Raw genomic sequence first — 17,172 nt, forward strand, 5'->3', positions numbered from 1 at the left:
ACCAGCAATCCATGACGTTCCCTGGCTTATAATACATCACTTCATCACATGGCTATCTTCCTGTGTGTCAAACATTGTCGTCTTCTGGCCAGGCACAGTGGCTCATGCCTGTAATCTCAACACTTTAGGAGGCCAAGGTAGGTAGATCACTTGAGGTGAGGAGTTGAAGACCATCCTAGCCAACATGGTGAAACCCTGTTTTTACTAAAAATGCAAGAATTAGCCAGGCATGATGGAATGTGCATGTCTGTAATCCCACCTACTCAAGAGGCTGAAGCAGGAGAATCACTTGAACCTAGGAGGCAGAGGTTGCAGTGAGCCAAGATTGCACCACTGCACTTCACCTGGGCAACAGAGTGAGACTCTGTCTCAAGAAAAACAAACAAACAGCATTGTCTTCTTCTGTGTTCCCTCTGTGTATGTCTATCTCTGTGTCCAAATTTCCCTTTTCTATAAGGATATTAGCATCCCCCCAATTGCCTCATTTTAATTTGATCACCTCTGGAAAGTCCCAGTTTCCAAAGAAGGTCACATTCTTCTGGGAGTGAGGACTTCAAAATATCTTTTTGGTGGGACACAGTTGAACCCATAACATCATCCTTCTATATATTTTCCATTTTCATTCATTGTGTTTAGAATTACAGATGTTCACTAATTAATAAAAAGTTGAGCCTTTTGCTTTTATTTCTTCTTTATTCAGTTGTTTTGTGTTGATTTTCAAGAGGAAAATGGGAGTAGAACATTTTTTTTTTTGAGACGGAGTTTCACTCTTGTTACCCAGGCTGGAGTGCAATGGCGCAATCTCGGCTCACCGCAACCTCTGCCTCCTGGGTTCAGGCAATTCTCCTGCCTCAGCCTCCTGAGTAGCTGGGATTACAGGCACGCACCACCATGCCCAGCTAAGTTTTTGTATTTTTAGTAGAGACGGGGTTTCACCATGTTGACCAGGATGGTCTCGATCTCTTGACCTCGTGATCCACCCGCCTCGGCCTCCCACAGTGCTGGGATTACAGGCTTGAGCCACCGCGCCCAGCCTGGGGGTAGAACATTTTTATTCCCCTATCTTAAAGCAGAGTTTCTAGCTCTCACTCCAGAAATAACAACCCTTTTGATCTAATCCTGTGGTTAAAGGAGCATTGTGCAGTGATGACATAATAAGGATACCTTATACTTTTATGGCATTTTATATTTTATAAAGTGCTCAAACATTATCTCTCTTGATCCTCACAACAATGTCATGAGGTAGATAGGGCAAATTATTATTGCTATTTAGCAATATTTAGCTCAGGGAGATTCTAAGTGCTTTGATTAAGCAAGCCTTAAGGACATGTAGCTTGGATGACATGTCCTTAAGGCTTGCTTAATCAAAGCACTTAGAATCTTTCCTAGCATCTTGTCTTTCTGTAATGTCATTTAGTCCTTAAAGATATGAGTTCTAATATAAAATTGTAGTACAAATTTACCAGTCAATTCACAGTGTGGGTTTTTTTGAGACAGAGTCTCACTCTGTTGCCTAGGCTGGAGTGTAGTGGCCTGATCTCAGCTCACTGCAACCTCTGCCTCCCAGCTTCAAGCGATTCTCCTGCGTCAGCCTCCAAGTAGCTGGGATTACAGGCATGTGCCACCACGCCCAGCTAATTTTTGTATTTTGAGTAGAGATAGGGTTTTGCCATGTTGGCCAGGCTGGTCTTGAACTTCTGACCTTAGGTGATCTGCCCTCCTCAGCCTCCAAAAGTGCTGGAATTACAGGCGTGAGCCATCCTGCCTGGCTGGGAAGAAGCATTTTTACCTATCTCTTGCTGCATAACAAACCATCTCAAAACTTAGTGGTTTAAAACAGCAACAGATATTTATTTGCTCGTGATTCTGCAATTTGGGGAGGGCTTGATGTTTTCTCAGCTTCATGTGGTATTGGGTAGGCAATTGTGACTGTGTATAGAGTATCCAAGATGTCTCAACTCACATGTTTGACACCTCAGCTGGGTGGCATGAAGGGCAAGGCCTGACTGGGCATCTCCCTGTTTCTCTTCCTCTTTCTATGTCTCCCCAACTCCTTATGTCTTTCTCTGCTCCTTCCATAGTCTGTTATCCTCCAGTCTCCCCTTCCCTCCGCCCATGATCTGTCTTTACAATAGGCCAGTTAGACTGTTTCACGTGGCAGCTGACTTCAAAAGTGTAAAACCAGATTTTGCTAGGCCCTCCTAAGGCCTAGACCTGGAACTGGTATGCACAGACAGGAATGGGAGAAATAATTGGCACCCCCATTTGGAGAAATTCCACTGCAGCTGCTAAATCAGATTTTATTCAGTCATTTTGTTCTTTATGAGCTGTCACTCTTCATACTATTGACTCCTTCATAGATCTTAGTCTGAAAAGGACACAACACATACACTATGATTTATTTAATAATAAAGCGATAAGTAATTCTTAAATTCAGGATTTTGTGATGTTGACTTTATTGACTTCTTCACACAGGAAACCTGGACAAACATGAAGAACTGGAGGAGCTTGTAGCAAGGTTCTTAGGAGTAGAAGCTGCTATGGCGTATGGCATGGGTTTTGCAACGAATTCAATGAACATTCCTGCTCTTGTTGGCAAAGTAAGACACTCTGTCATTTTTGAAAAAACTCCCTCTTTTGTTTTGAAAAGCATTCAGAGTGAACTGAAAGCTGTTGTAAACTTTAGACTAAACATAATTTAGCCAAAGATATTTCTATCATAAATTGTTTTTTTTCCTTTTTTTTTTTTTTTTTTTTTGAGGCGGAGTCTTGCTCTATTGCCCAGGCTGGAGTACAGTGATGCTATCTCAGCTCGCTGCAACTTCTGTCTCGCATGTTCAGGTGATTCTCCTGCCTCAGTCTCCCGAGTAGCTGGGACCACAGGCATGCGCCACCATGCCTGGCTAATTTTTTGTATTATTAGTAGAGGCGGGGTTTCACCATGTTGGCCATGCTGGTCTTGAATTCCTGAATTCAGGTGATCACCCCACCTTGGCCTCCCAGAGTGCTGTGATTACATATGTGAGCCACCGCACCTAGCCACAAATTGTTTTTCATAAAAAAATAATAATAAAATTGAGATGAGGCCTTACTGTGTTGCCTAGGCTGGTCTCTTAACTCCTGGGCTCAGGCGATCCTCCTGCCTTGGCCTCCCAAAGTGCTGGGATTATGGGCATGAGCCGTCATGCCCAGCCATATCACAAATTTTTGGACAGGTATATCCCATGGATATTCATCAGTTGGAGTTTTCTTGCTGGAACCTGTGATCTTTATGTCTTCCATGAGCTGATTCTTGGCTTCTTTATATCTGAAGGAAGTTGGATAAATTAAAAACTTGGAAAAGACTAAGCTTATTAAAGTAAGAAGGTTTAGTTTGGAAAATTTTTTTAGTTTTTGCCAAGTAGAAAAATATTAAAATATGTAGTTACCCTAATACTTGATTTACTGCAATACTTATTGCTTAGATTTATTTATTTATTTATTATTTATTTATTTTATTTTGAGATGGAGTTTCGCTGTTGTTGCCCAGGTGGGAGTGCCATGGTGCGATCTTGGCTTACTGCAACCTCCACCTCCCGGGTTCAAGCAATTCCCTTGTGTTAGCCTCCCGAGTAGCTGGTATTACAGGCACCCACCTCCACGTCCGGCTAATTTTTGTTTTTTAGTAGAGTTGGGGTTTCACCACGTTGGCCAGGCTGGTCTCGAACTCCTGACCTCAGGGGATCCACCTGCTCTGGCCTCCCAAAGTGCTGGGATTACGGGTGTGAACCACCGTGGCCAGCCAATATATTTAGAAATTTTTCTGTGTGTGTGTGTGTGTGTGTGTGTGTATTTACATATTTAATTGTATATATTTATGTATAATATATAAACATATTTATATGTAAACACACTATTATATATAATATATAAACACTGTAATAACTATAATTATATATGTATATATGTTGTATTTTATATATATATACCCGCAAGTGGGTAACACATGTGAGAGGGCACAATCTGTATGTAAATGTAAATTACATTTCAGCAGATTGGTACTCTCATCCTGAAAGGTCCCTTGAGGTTATTTATTCTCATGTGTAACATAACATCTATGAATGGTATATTGAAAACGTGGTAGGTTAACTCAAGCAGGAAAATTGAGTTTTTGTTGGTTGGTTGACTATATGGTCACACTTAGCTGTGTGACTGTGAGTATGTCAAATACTCTTTCTGATCCTCATAGTTTCTTTTGTAAAATGAGGTGGTTGAGTTAGATGAACTCTATTAAAGTCCTTTTTATGTATGCACATCTGGTCCCAAGCATTTTGAATAAGGGATATTCAGCCTGTATTAGAAAAAATGTAAAGCTTGTAGCTTAAAAAATTAGGAAAAGAAGAATAAATTAAACCCAAACTAAGCAGGGCCTATAAGGTACAGATGGGACAAATAGAAAACACACAGCAAGATAGATTTAAACACACCTGTATTGATAAACATTAAATATAAATGGTTTATGCATTTCAATGAGAAGACAAAGATTGTCAGATAAAATTAAGTAGTTTCCTAATATACAATAGCAACCTATTTGAAATATGAAGACACAGGTTAAAAGGAAAAGGATAGAAAAAATACAGTATGCAAATAATAATCAGAAGAAATTTGAAGTACCTGTATTAATATAAACAAAGATTCAGAGCAAGAAATATTTCTGGTGATAAAGAGAAACATTGTATAATGATTAAGGAATTAATTCATCAAGAGGATATAATTTTAAATGTATAGATGCTTAGCCCATGTATGCCTAGCGTTCCATTATTGGAATGCTAAGCGTGTGGGAGTTATTTGTATCTTACTGGTTAAGGTCATTCATTGCCAAGTCTGATGTTGCAATTCAAAAAATTGCACCTCTGGCATAAATGGGTTAATAACAGAGCTTCAAAGTATATGAAGCAGAAATTGATGAAATTAAAAGTAGACAAATTAAAAAATTGTAATTAGAGACATTAACACTTCTCTCTTAATTGACAGAAGAATGAAACAGAAAATCAGTAATGATATAGAACATTTGGAAAACACTGTCAACCACTTGACCTAATTGAGAAACTCTTCACTCAACACAGCAAAGCATTTACTGCGAAAGACAATAATGTAGTCTAGGCCATTAAGCAAGTTTTAGTCAATTTAAAAGTATTAAAATTATTCAAAGTATGTTCTCTGATCACTGTGGAATTTAGAGTAGAAATTAATAATAGAGATATCTGGAAAATCTTTGAATATTTGAAAATTAAACAATATCCTTCAAAGTAACTCATGGGCCAACAAAGAAAAAACAAGGGAAAATAAAAATATTTTGAACTAAATGGAAATGTAACCTATTACAATTTGTAGGATGAAGCTAAAGTAATGCTCAGATGGAAATGTATAGCATTAAATGTTTATACAGGTTGAGCATCCCTAATCCTAAAGTCTGAAATCTGAAATGTTTCAAACTGGTAAATTTTTGGATTGTCATCATGACAGCACAAAGAAAATGCTTAGGAGTGCTAAACCAGTACATATAATGCAAATAATCCAAAATCCACAAAAATCTGAACTCTGAAACACGTCTGGTCCCAAGCATTTTGAATAAGGGATATTCAACCTGTATTAGAAAAAATGTAAAGCTTGTAGCTTAAAAAATTAGAAAAAGAGAGCAAATTAAACCCAAACTAAGCAGAAGGAAGAATATAATGATGATAAATGCAAAAATCAATTAATTAGAAAATAGGCAATAGGGAAATCAGTGAAACCAAAGCTGATTCTTTGAGAAAATGAATACAATTGATAAATCTCTAGCCAGAACGATTAGGATAAGAAGAAAGCAGATGCATATTACCAATAATAGGAATGAAAGAGGGGGACATCACTACAAATCCCATGGGCATTAAAGGATAATAAGAGAATATTAAGAACAACTTCAGGCCAGGCGGTGTGACTCACACTGTAATCCCAGCACTTTGGGAGGCTGAGGTGGGTGGATCATGAGGTCAGGAGTTCGAGACCAGCCTGGCCAACATGGTGAAACCCTGTCTCTACTAAAAATACAACAAAATTAGCCGGACGTGTTGGTGCGCGCCTGTAATCCCAGCTACCTGGGAGGCTGAGGCAGGAGAATTGCTTGAACCTGGGAGGCGGAGTTTGCAGTGAGCTCAGGTCGCACCACTGCACTCCAGCTTGGGTAACAGAGTGAGATTCTGTCTCAAAAAAAAAAGAACAACTTCATGCCAATAAATTCAACAACTTGGATTAAATAGATAAAATTCCTTCACATTATAATACATTGCTGTCCTGCATTTTGGAGGTTTAAACCTGAGATTCTTGTTTGTTAGAATTTTTAACACTAGAGGATTAAAGAATCTCATCTTGCTGTTCTCTCTGTATGCTTGCAAACTCGAACAAAGGATTCTCTAGAATTAGACATTTTCTACATAGACCGGGAAAGTACAACCATAAAGATTTATATTCCAAATCAAACTATAGTTGAAGTACCATTAAGTATTGTTTAATCTGTTAAAGACAATAACTTATCCAGCTTTAATGATTCTTTGAATCTCATACTAAATTTCAATGTGAAGTGATTGATTGCTCAGTTTAACAGCAGGGTGGAGCAGTATATTGATGAAGAGCATAGGTTCTGGAAGCAGACGTTTGTATTATTTAATAATTATTTTGTTACTGTGCTTGTGACCTTGGGCAAGATTTTAAACTCCTGAACGAGAGTTTCCTCATATATAAAGTGGAAATGATGAAAGTGTCTACTACATAGAGTTATTATGAGGATTAAAAGTAATAATGCATTTAAATCTTTTAACATGATGTCTGAAACCTTAAGTGCTTAGATGTCAACTGCTGTTATTAATATCTATTTTTTTAACCAAAGATTTAATAAAGCTTCAGAATAGTTTCAAAGGGACAGATTGATACATTGAAATGGTGAATAAGGCTGTCTGAAAAGAGTTATCTTTTGCCAGGAAAAAGAACATAATGCGTTTGCAGGTTTGCCAGAAAATTGTTTAGCTGGAAAGAAGAGAAAATAAAATTTTGTATGGAGGGAAAGGCAAGGGAGGGTTCTTTTTAAGATATATTTGAATGCCAAGAGCAGTAAGTAAAAAAAAAATTGAAGACTTGCTGAAGAGAAAGCTGACCTCTCTTTATTTTCTCCCCTAGTTTCATTTTTTTCCATTTTAAAACTTTTTTGAAACTTAAATTTAGACTTGTGAAAGAGTTACAAAAGAGTACAGAGAGTTCCGGTATACTATTCATTCAGCTTCTCTTTATGTTAACATCTTACATAACAGCAGAACCATTTCTTATAGCTAAGAAATTAACTGTGATACAATACTATAACTAAAGTACAGGATGTATTTGGTTTCACCAGTTTTTCACTGATGTCTTTTTTCCACTTCAGGATCCAGGTGAGGATCTACATTGCCTTTAGCTTTTGTAGCTCCTAGTTCTCCACCAATCTGGGATAGTTTCTGTTTTTCTTTATCTTTCATGACCTTGATACTTCTGAAGGGTACTGGTCATTTACTTTGTAGAATGTCTCCAATTTGGGTCTGTGTGCTATGTTGTTATGGTTTGACTGAGCCCATGTGTTACTGAGAAAGCTACTACAGAAGTGATGCCCTTCTTAGTGAATCATATGAGATTATGTGGTTTCAATACATGTTACTGATGATGTAAATCTTAACCACTTGGTTCAGGTGTCAGCCGGGATTTTCTGCCACCAACTTACTGCTTTTCCCTTTGTAATCACCATCTCTTGTGGCAGAGATACTTTGGAACTATATATCAGCATGTCAGATTAAACTTTCACCCACTAACTTTAGTATGCTTTTCTCATCTTGCCTGTGGCAGTTATATTAATCTTGGTGTTCTAATAGTGATTTTTCTATTTTTCCTCATTTCTTCTATACTTATTAATTAGAATTTTTGTGTAAGGAAGAGTTCTTGCTTTTCCCTTATTTATTTGTATCATGGGTTTGTGAATTTTTTATTATTTGGGTTATAATTCAACACAATTGCTTCTTTTTTGTTGCTCGAGTTTTATTTTTGGCCATTGGGAGCTCCTTCAGGTGGGTACCTGTGTCCTTTGAATATGTAACAACTTTTTTTTTTTTTTTTTTTTTTGTTAAGCACTCTCATACTTTCTGGCATGATAAAATACTCCAGGATTATCTTATATTTTCCCTATCCCAGTTTTGGAATTAACCATTTCTCAAAGAAGCCCTGGTTCTTTTTATTGGAGAATGGTATTTAGAAACCAAGGTCTGAGAACTAGGTGTGTTTATTGCTGCAGGAGTGTCACTGCTTCTCACCTTTCAGTGGCTAGAGCTAGAAAATGTATGTATGTATGCTAATACCTCTCTCTCTCTCTCTCTCTCTCTCTCTCTCTCTCTTTCTCTGTGTATATGCGTAAAGATTTGAAAGCCAGGAGTCTATATTGATACTGCCAACTCTCCTCCTCCGCCTCCTCCTTTCTTCTCCTCCTCCTTTTTTTCCCCCCAGACAGAATCTCCCTCTGTCGCCCAGGCTGGAGCATAGTAGCACAATCTTGGCTCACAGAAACCTCCGCCTCCTGGGTTCAAGTGATCCATCTGCCTCAGCTTCCTGAGTAGCTGAGATTACAGGTGCCCACCGCCACACCCGGCTAATTTTGTTTTGTTTGGTTTTGTTTTAGTAGGGATAGGGTTTTGCGATGTTGGCCAGGCTGGTCTCAAACTCCTGACCTCAAGTGATCCATCTGCCTTGGCCACCCAAAGTGCTGGGATTAAAGGCATGAGCCACCATGCCTGGCCCCACTTCATATTTAATCTGTACATTTTTAGCCAGGTAGCTTTTTTTATCTTACTAAGTATTATGTGCATAATAAAAATTTCAAACACAATTACTGTTACAAGTTTCTGAAGTATTCCTTTAAGAATATTCTGTAATAAAATAATTTTTTAAAAAAGAATATTCTGTAATAAATAAGCATGTATATATACAATTGACCCTTGAACAACATGGGTTTGAACTATGCAGGTCCACTTATACGTGGGTTTTTTTTCAACCAGTCATGGATAAAAAATATAGTATTTGGCCAGTCATGGTGACTCACACCTGTAATCTCAGCACTTTGGGAGGCTGAGGTGGGCGGATCACCTGAGGTTGGGAGTTCAAGATCAGCCTGGCCAACATGGTGAAACCCTGTCTCTACTAAAAATAAAAAAAATTAGTCAGGCATGATGACAGGTGACAGTAATCCCAGCTACTTGGGAGGCTGAGGCAGGAGAATCGCTTGAACCCAGAAGGCAGAGGTTGCAGTGAGTCAAGATTGTACCACTGCACTCCAGCCTGGACGACAAGAGTAAGATTCCATCACACACACACACACACACACACACTTCATGGAACACAAAACCCAAGTATATTGAGGGCCTACCTTTTATATAAGCAGGTCCCACAGGGCCAACTGCAGGACATGAGTGTGCATGGATTTGGATATATGTGGGGGTGAGGTGGTTCTGGAACCAAGTCCTCCTGCAGACTGAGGGATGACTGTGTGTCTGTGTATCTTTTTTCTTTTTTTGTTCTCATGGGAGCATGCTGTATACTTTCTGCACCTTTTTCATCTAATTGGATATTTTGAGGCTATTTTTGACAGAGAAAAACCTGTTTCTGAGTTCCAGTCTGACAGGTTGAAGGGCTTCATGAGAGATGGAAGAATAAGAACTGCAGTGAAAATAAAACAGAGGCTTCAGTGTTTTCTTGTTGCCTTAGCAGAAACCCATGTTTGTGTGTTAAAGTAAAGCTTGTTTGGGGATTTTTAAGACAAAACTGAAGCCTGCAGTCCATGTTACGTGGGGAAAAGGTTAGTAATTAGGATAATTTCCCGAACTCTAGATATGAGTAGTAGTGTGAGAATGCACCATTTCCACAGACATGACCCCATCAGCTGCCATTTCCCACAGATACACAGAACACCATACTAAAACTACATGGAATTCTCTCATGTAAAGAAACGAAAAATGTTTCAGAGACTAATGTGTCAGATTTTAGATATAAATAAAGATCTGTTGCCATGTATCTGAATATTTACATCAATGAAGATATTAAATTAAAAGGGTAGAATTTCGCATCTACTTTTAAGGTGTCTTTACAAAAACCAGATCACCGCCGGGCGCGGTGGCTCACGCCTGTAATCCCAGCACTTTGGGAGCCCGAGGCGGGTGGATCACGGGGTCAAGAGATCGAGACCATCCTGGTCAACATGGTGAAACCCTGTCTCTACTAAAAATATAAAAAATTAGCTGGGCATGGTGGCGTGTGCCTGTAATCCCAGCTACTCAGGAGGCTGAGGCAGGAGAATTGCCTGAACCCAGGAGGCGGAGGTTGCGGTGAGCCGAGACTGTGCCATTGCACTCCAGCCTGGGTAACAAGAGCGAAACTCCTCTCCTAAAAAAAAAAAAAAAAAAAAAAAAAACCAGATCACCATGTATGCTTTTTTCCTCCTCTTAAAATTGGTCACTTTACTGTTGTGCACGATTTCCTTAGTAAGATACGGCTATTAGTGCTTGTGGCATTTTGTGATTTGTGTAACTAACCCTTTCCGCTCCAGCTTCTTACCTTCCTGTTCCTGTGATATTGCAGGGTTGCCTGATTCTGAGTGATGAACTGAACCATGCATCACTGGTTCTGGGAGCCAGACTATCAGGAGCAACCATTCGAATCTTCAAACACAACAGTGAGTTTGCTGCAGAATTCCCTGCTGGCCTTGGCGTTGACTATTCTTTAGATCCATGTTGGGGTTAATATTAGTTATATTTGCAGTTGAAAATATAAATGGAGCTGAAGTAGCAACATTTAAAATGTTCTTCTGGTCCAGTCTTTTAAAATTAGACATTGAAGGAAGCCTTTTATACAGATACAATACTATTCTTTTATTTGACCTTCAAGTTTTCCATCCCATTTCCTTGTTTACAAATCCCTTGCTCAAATACATTACTAGATGCCTACAGGATATCTTGCCGTAAGACTAGGGGTATTTAGATGAATACATTAAGATAGATGCTGAAGTACAGATATGAATAGATGCTATGGGAGCACAGAGGAGGGTGGCACTGAGCCAAACATTTCCTCCCTAAGTGGAAATATCTATGTATTATTAAAATGATTTATAATAAAAATGCATAACTTTCATAGTTAAAGCACATGCACAGGCAGAAAAGATTACCAAATTATATGTTTAATATCATCTTATCCCAAAACGTATACAGATAGGTGCAGAAAAAAGTTGGGAGGAATGTATACCAAAATGTTAGGTGTGTACCCCTGGATGGAAGGATCATAGATGATAACGTCATTTTTGCCTTTGTTTTTGTTTTTGTTTTTTCTAAAATGTTTTACAGTGAGAAATGAGATCTTATTAAACATAACTGTGTAATAACCTATTTTATTTATTTATTTATTTATTTTTTTGAGACTAGAGTCTCGCTGTGTTACCCAGGCTGGAGTTCAGTGGCTCAATCTTGTCTTACTGCAACCTCCGCCTCCTGAGTTCTAGTGATTCTCCTGCCTCAGCCTCCGCAGTAGCCAGGATTACGGACACATGCCACCACACCTGGCTAGTTTTTTGTATTTTTAGTAGAGGTGGAGTTTCACTGTGTTAGCCAGGCTGGTCTTGAACTCCTGACCTCAGTTGATCCGCCTGCCTTGGCCTCCCAAAGTGCTGGGATTACAGGTATGAGCCATCCCACCTGGCCTTTTTTTTTTTTTTTTTCCACAATATACTGTGATTGTTGTTTGTCAGTACATGTGACCCTACTTCATTCTTTCATGCCAGTGTGGCAGTCAATGCTTGTATGTGCCCTCATTTAATTGACCCCTCAGTTGGACATCAATGTTCTTTCTACATTTTTCTACTGGAAACAGCACTACACTCATAGTTTTGTACAATCATCTGGTTAGTGCCTTTAGTGCCTTAGGATAAATTTCTAGCAGTCTCAGAATGCGTGGTTAAAAGAGAGTATACATTTTTAATACTTTTCCAAATTGCCTCTAAGCATTGTATGAACTTTTTTTTCACTTTTATTTTAGGTTCAGGGGTACATGTTTGTTACATAGGTAAATTGCATGTCTCGGGGGTTTGGTGTACAGATTATTTCATCACCCAGGTAATCAGCATAGTACCTGATAGGTAGTTTTTTGATCCTTACCGTCCTCCTCCCTGGCTCACCCTCAAGTAGGCCCCAGTGTCTGTTGTTCCCTTCTTCTTGTCTGTATGTACTCAATGTTTAGCTCCCACGTATAAGTGAGAACATGTGCTATTTGGTTTTCTGTTTCTATGTTAGTTTGCTTTAGATAATGGTTTCCAGCTACATCGATGTTGCTGCAAAGGACATGATTTCATTCTTTTTTATGGCTACATAGTATTCCATGGTGTATATGTACCTAATATATATATATTTTTTGAGACAGAATCTTGTTTTGCTACCCAGGCTGGCATGCATTGGCATGAACTCAGCTCACTGCAGCCTCCACCTCTAGCTCAAGCAATTCTCTCACCTCAGCCACCCTAGTAACTACAACTACAGTTGTGTTTCACCACACCTGGCCAGGCTTTTTTGTTGTTGTTTTGGTTTTTTGTAGAGATGGGGTTTCACCATGTTGCCCCAGCTGGTCTTGAACTTCTGTGCTCAAGCAGTCCACCCACCTCAGCCTCCCAGTGGTGGGATTATGGGCATGAGCCACCGCGCCTGGCTTCACATTTTTTTAATCGAGTCTACTGTTAATGGACATTTAGGTTGATTCTATGTCTTTGTTGTTGTGAATAGTGCTGCAGTGAACATACACATGCTTGTGTCTTATATGAATTTTTACTCAACAACATGAGATCGACCGTTTCTACTCGATGGCCAACATAGACTACAGTGGAATTATTTTAAATCTTTCCAGATCTAATTGAGTAAATAATATGTTAATTTTTATTTCATTGTTTATTAGGTATAGAGCAACTTTTAACATTTTTATTGTATCTGTTTTTTAAACCCTACTTGTAAGCTAATGTGTTTATATTTCTTACTTTATAAATTGGCCATTTTCAAATTGTTTCTATTTTTTATTGATTATAGAACCCCTTAATATTAATTATTTTTTCCTTTATGTTACTTTTTGTTTGTTTGTTTTGAGACAGGGTCTTGCTCTGTCACCCAGGCTGGAGTGCAGTAGCACAATCTCAACTCACCACAGCCTTGACCTCCTGTGCTTAAATGATTCTTCTGCCTTGGCCTCCCAAGTAGCTGGGACTGTAGGCATGCACCACCATACTGGGCTAGTTTTTTTATTTTTTGTAGCGATGAAGTCTCCCTGTGTTACCCAGGTTGGTCTTGAACTCTTAGGCTCAAAGGATCCTCTGGTTTCAGCCTCCCAAAATGCTGGGATTACAGGAGTTATTTACCATGCCCAGACTGCACTATTTTTATATTGTTTACTTGGTTTTCAGTGTCTTGCTGTGCAGACTCATTAAAGTTTTTTTGTTGCCACACTTATTGTTTTACGACTTTTGGATTTTACACAATACCTTCCTCATTCTCAGATCATAAGATTATTCTCTCCTGCTTTCTTCTGGGAGTTTTGCAATATATTTTTGTTTAAATTTATGTGGGCTGGGTGCGGTGGCTCAAGCCTGTAATCCCAGTACTTTGGGAGGTCGAGGCAGGTGGATTACCTGCGGTTAGGAGTTCGAGACCAGTCTGTTCAACATGGTGAAACCCAGTCTCTATATAAAAAAAAATAAAAACAAAAATAAATAAATAAATTTATGTGGAATTTGGGGGTATAACATTGGAGAGAGGTTGAATTTTTTTTTTCTAAGTGGGTAATACGGTTAAGCATTCTGCTATAGATACTTCGTTTTTTGTTTGTTTTTGAGACAGGGCCTCACTCTGTCACCCAGGCTGGAGTGCAGTGGTGCAGTCTCAGCTCACTGCAACCTCAGCCTCCTGGGTTTAAGTGATTCCGATGTCTCAGCCTCCCAAGTAGCTAGGATAACACCACCACACCCAGCTAATTTTTTTGTATTTTTAGTAGAGACGGGGTTTTGCCATGTTGGCTAGAACTCCTGACCTTAAGTGATATACCCACCTCTATCTCCCAAAGTACAGAGATTTAAAGGCGTGAGCCACCACACCTGGCTGATACTTCTTTTATCTAAAATTTTGACCAGTATTATTTTTCTCCTCCTTCTGTATATAAACATAGAAAACTAAAATAATTCATACATTTTTAGTTGTCTTCAGCTGATTGCCGTACATTGCTCTCTGCCTGAGAACTGAAGGCTTTGCAGGACTTTTGGAGGCCGAGGAAAGTGGATCACCTGAGGGCAGGAGTTGGATACCATCCTGGCCAACATGGTGAAACCCCGCCTCTAATAAAAATACAAAAATTAGCTAAGTGTGGTGGCAGGCACCGGTAATCCTGGCTACTCAGGAGGCTGAGGCCAGAAAATCTGGGAGGTGGAGGTTTCAGTGAGCAGAGATCACACCACTGTACTCGAGCCTTGGCAACAGAGTGAGACTCTGTCTCAAAAAGAAAGAAAGAAAAAACAGGAGGCTTTGAGTCAGGACATATTTACTTCTGTGGGGAATCTCTCCTGAATCTTGGTTAGGTCGTATGCAGATTTTTTTCTTAAAAATTACTGAATCTGCCGGGTGTGGTGACTCACGCCTATAATCCAAGCACTTTGGAGGCCAAGGCGGGCAGATCACCTGAGGTCGGGAGTTCAAGACCAGCCTGACCAACATGGTGAAACCCCATCTATTTAAAAAAAAAAAAAATTACTGAATGTTTAACACAGTCACAACCTTAGGCTATCTTATTTGTGTTTGCGTTTTGTGTTTTTATTACCTTATTTCTTTTTCTGTCAAAATTGTTTTCTGCAAAGAACAAAACCATGTAGTTTTATAACCCCTTCTGAGAAATACAGAATACAAAATCAGATTTTATGATAGAGCCAGGCACGGTGGCTAGCACCTGTAATCCCAGCACTCTGGGAGGCCAAGGCAGACAGATCACCTGAGGTCAGGAGTTCAAAATCAGCCTGGCTAACAGGGTGAAACCCCATCTCTACAAAAATACAAAATTATCTGGGTATGATGGCGGGTGCTGGTAATCCCAGCTCCTTGGGAGGCTGAGTCAAGAGAATCACTTGAGCCTGGGAGGCAGAGGTTGCAGTGAGCTGAGTTCATCCCATTGCACTCCAGCTTGGGCGACAGGGGGAGACTCTGTCTCAAAAAAAAAAAAAGATTTTATGATGGAATGTCTCCCACCCCTATTAAGTATTCCCCACGCTTAATGTTGCTTAAATTTGGGGAGTTTTTTTTTCTTTTTTTTTTTTTTTTTTTTAAGGACTTCATTTCAGGGCAACTGTTTTAAGTATGAAATATGTAGTGTGGCTGCAATGGTCTGCAAAGCATTTGTCTTTAACAAGGAAATTATGATCATCAATAATGGCAGTAGCAGCCAAGTTCCTTCCAGGCCCAGTAACCATCGTAAGAACCAACAGAACCACAAGAACTTGGTTGTTTATAGACAACAGATGAAGTCAAACATGGAACAATATCAACTGATGGTAAAGCTTGCTTAACACAAAGACTCATACATGCCTTAGATGCATGTATTTTTTTTTTTAGATGGGCGTATTTTTAACCCAGTACCAAAATAAAGCTCTTTAACAAGCATTTATTGAGTACGTCCTAGGTGAAAAGAAATGGAGCATGCACTGTGAAGTTTTTTACCCCTTGCGTTTGATTTTTAGGAGGTATATGTGTGTGTGATAGTTTATCACACTCTCTTGCTCTTTTTTATGCACTTTTTTTCCTGAATGACTCACTAGGATTAGCTATACGGTTTGATTCTGTATTTTTTGATTAACACAAAAAAGCTAACTTAATGGCAGGGTATTCAACATGAGACATAGGTCATTTTATAAGCAAGCTGATGAACTGAATCAACCGCCACAGTCATTTAGTCAAGTTTCAGTGGTTTTGAACATTAGTTACCTTTTGGATTTCAATTCAAGGTGGCAATAATTCACCTATTTGCCTCGCTTTTTTCTGCCGAATTCTAATTATGTCCTTTGCTATCTGAGATGCACTTTCTGAATGAGAAATATATCTCTGCATTTCTAGAATAAAGTTAGGAATGAAGAAGATACTGTGTGACTTTTCTTTTTTTGCGTGCTATAGACATGCAAAGCCTAGAGAAGCTATTGAAAGATGCCATTGTTTATGGTCAGCCTCGGACACGAAGGCCCTGGAAGAAAATTCTAATCCTTGTGGAAGGAATATATAGGTAATCCTGCTTTATTATTCTTACCTTTGTGAGTTGGGCCCATTAAGTCACAGAATTTTTTAACTGAATGGAACAATACTCTGGCCTCCTCTGGAAACTAAGGAGACTGTTTATAAGTCACTAAAATACCTGGAAACAGAGTCAGCATTAGAACAGAAGTCTTTTTGTCTGGTTCTTCCTTATTCTTTCCATTATACTACATAGTCCCCAAATACCCTTTCTGTTTGGGTCTTTTATTTTTCCAGTTTGTAGAGGGAACTTATATGTAGGGGCAAGGACTGGAATATGTCAAAACAAATTATATGTCAGTTAACTTTAATAAATATTGTAGGCTGAGTGCAGTGACTCACACCTGTAATCCCAGCACTTTGGGACGTCAAGGCGGAGGTTGCTTGAGGCCAGGAGTTCGAAACCAGCTTGGGCAACATAGTGAAAGCCTGTCTCTATAAAAATAAATAAATAGGCTGGGCACAGTGGCTCACGCCTGTAATCCCAGCACTTTGGGAGGCCGAGGCAGGCGGATCACGAGGTCAAGAGATCGATATCATCCTGATCAACATGGTGAAACCCCATCGCTACTAAAAATACAAAAATTAGCTGGTCGTGGTGGCGCACGCCTGTAGTCCCAGCTACTTGGGAGGCTGAGGCAGGAAAATCACTTGAACCTGGGAGGCAGAGGTTTCAGTGAGCCAAGATTGGGTTACTGCACTCCAGCCTGGTGACAGAGCAAGACTCTGTTAAAATAATAATTAAAAAAAAAAAGCGGTAAAGGTTAACCAAAATAAAATATTTTTGTTTTTATTTTTATTTTTT

At 39.2% G+C, this 17,172-nt stretch overlaps 1 protein-coding gene across 1 annotated transcript in view; it reads left to right on the top strand.

The window, feature by feature from the left end:
- The window catches only part of SPTLC2 (serine palmitoyltransferase long chain base subunit 2), a 110,502-nt gene that overhangs the window by 40,505 nt on the left and 52,825 nt on the right, over positions 1–17,172 (top strand). Inside the window, exons 5-7 of the mRNA XM_032287735.1 lie at positions 2,476–2,600; positions 10,660–10,753; positions 16,254–16,359. Of these exons, the coding sequence (XP_032143626.1) occupies positions 2,476–2,600; positions 10,660–10,753; positions 16,254–16,359 (325 nt within the window). The remainder of the gene's footprint in view (positions 1–2,475; positions 2,601–10,659; positions 10,754–16,253; positions 16,360–17,172) is intronic.

The sequence above is a fragment of the Sapajus apella genome, unplaced genomic scaffold (assembly GCF_009761245.1).
Source record: "Sapajus apella isolate SASKATOON/1434 unplaced genomic scaffold, GSC_monkey_1.0 scaffold20, whole genome shotgun sequence".
NCBI classification, from domain to species: Eukaryota; Metazoa; Chordata; class Mammalia; order Primates; family Cebidae; genus Sapajus; species Sapajus apella.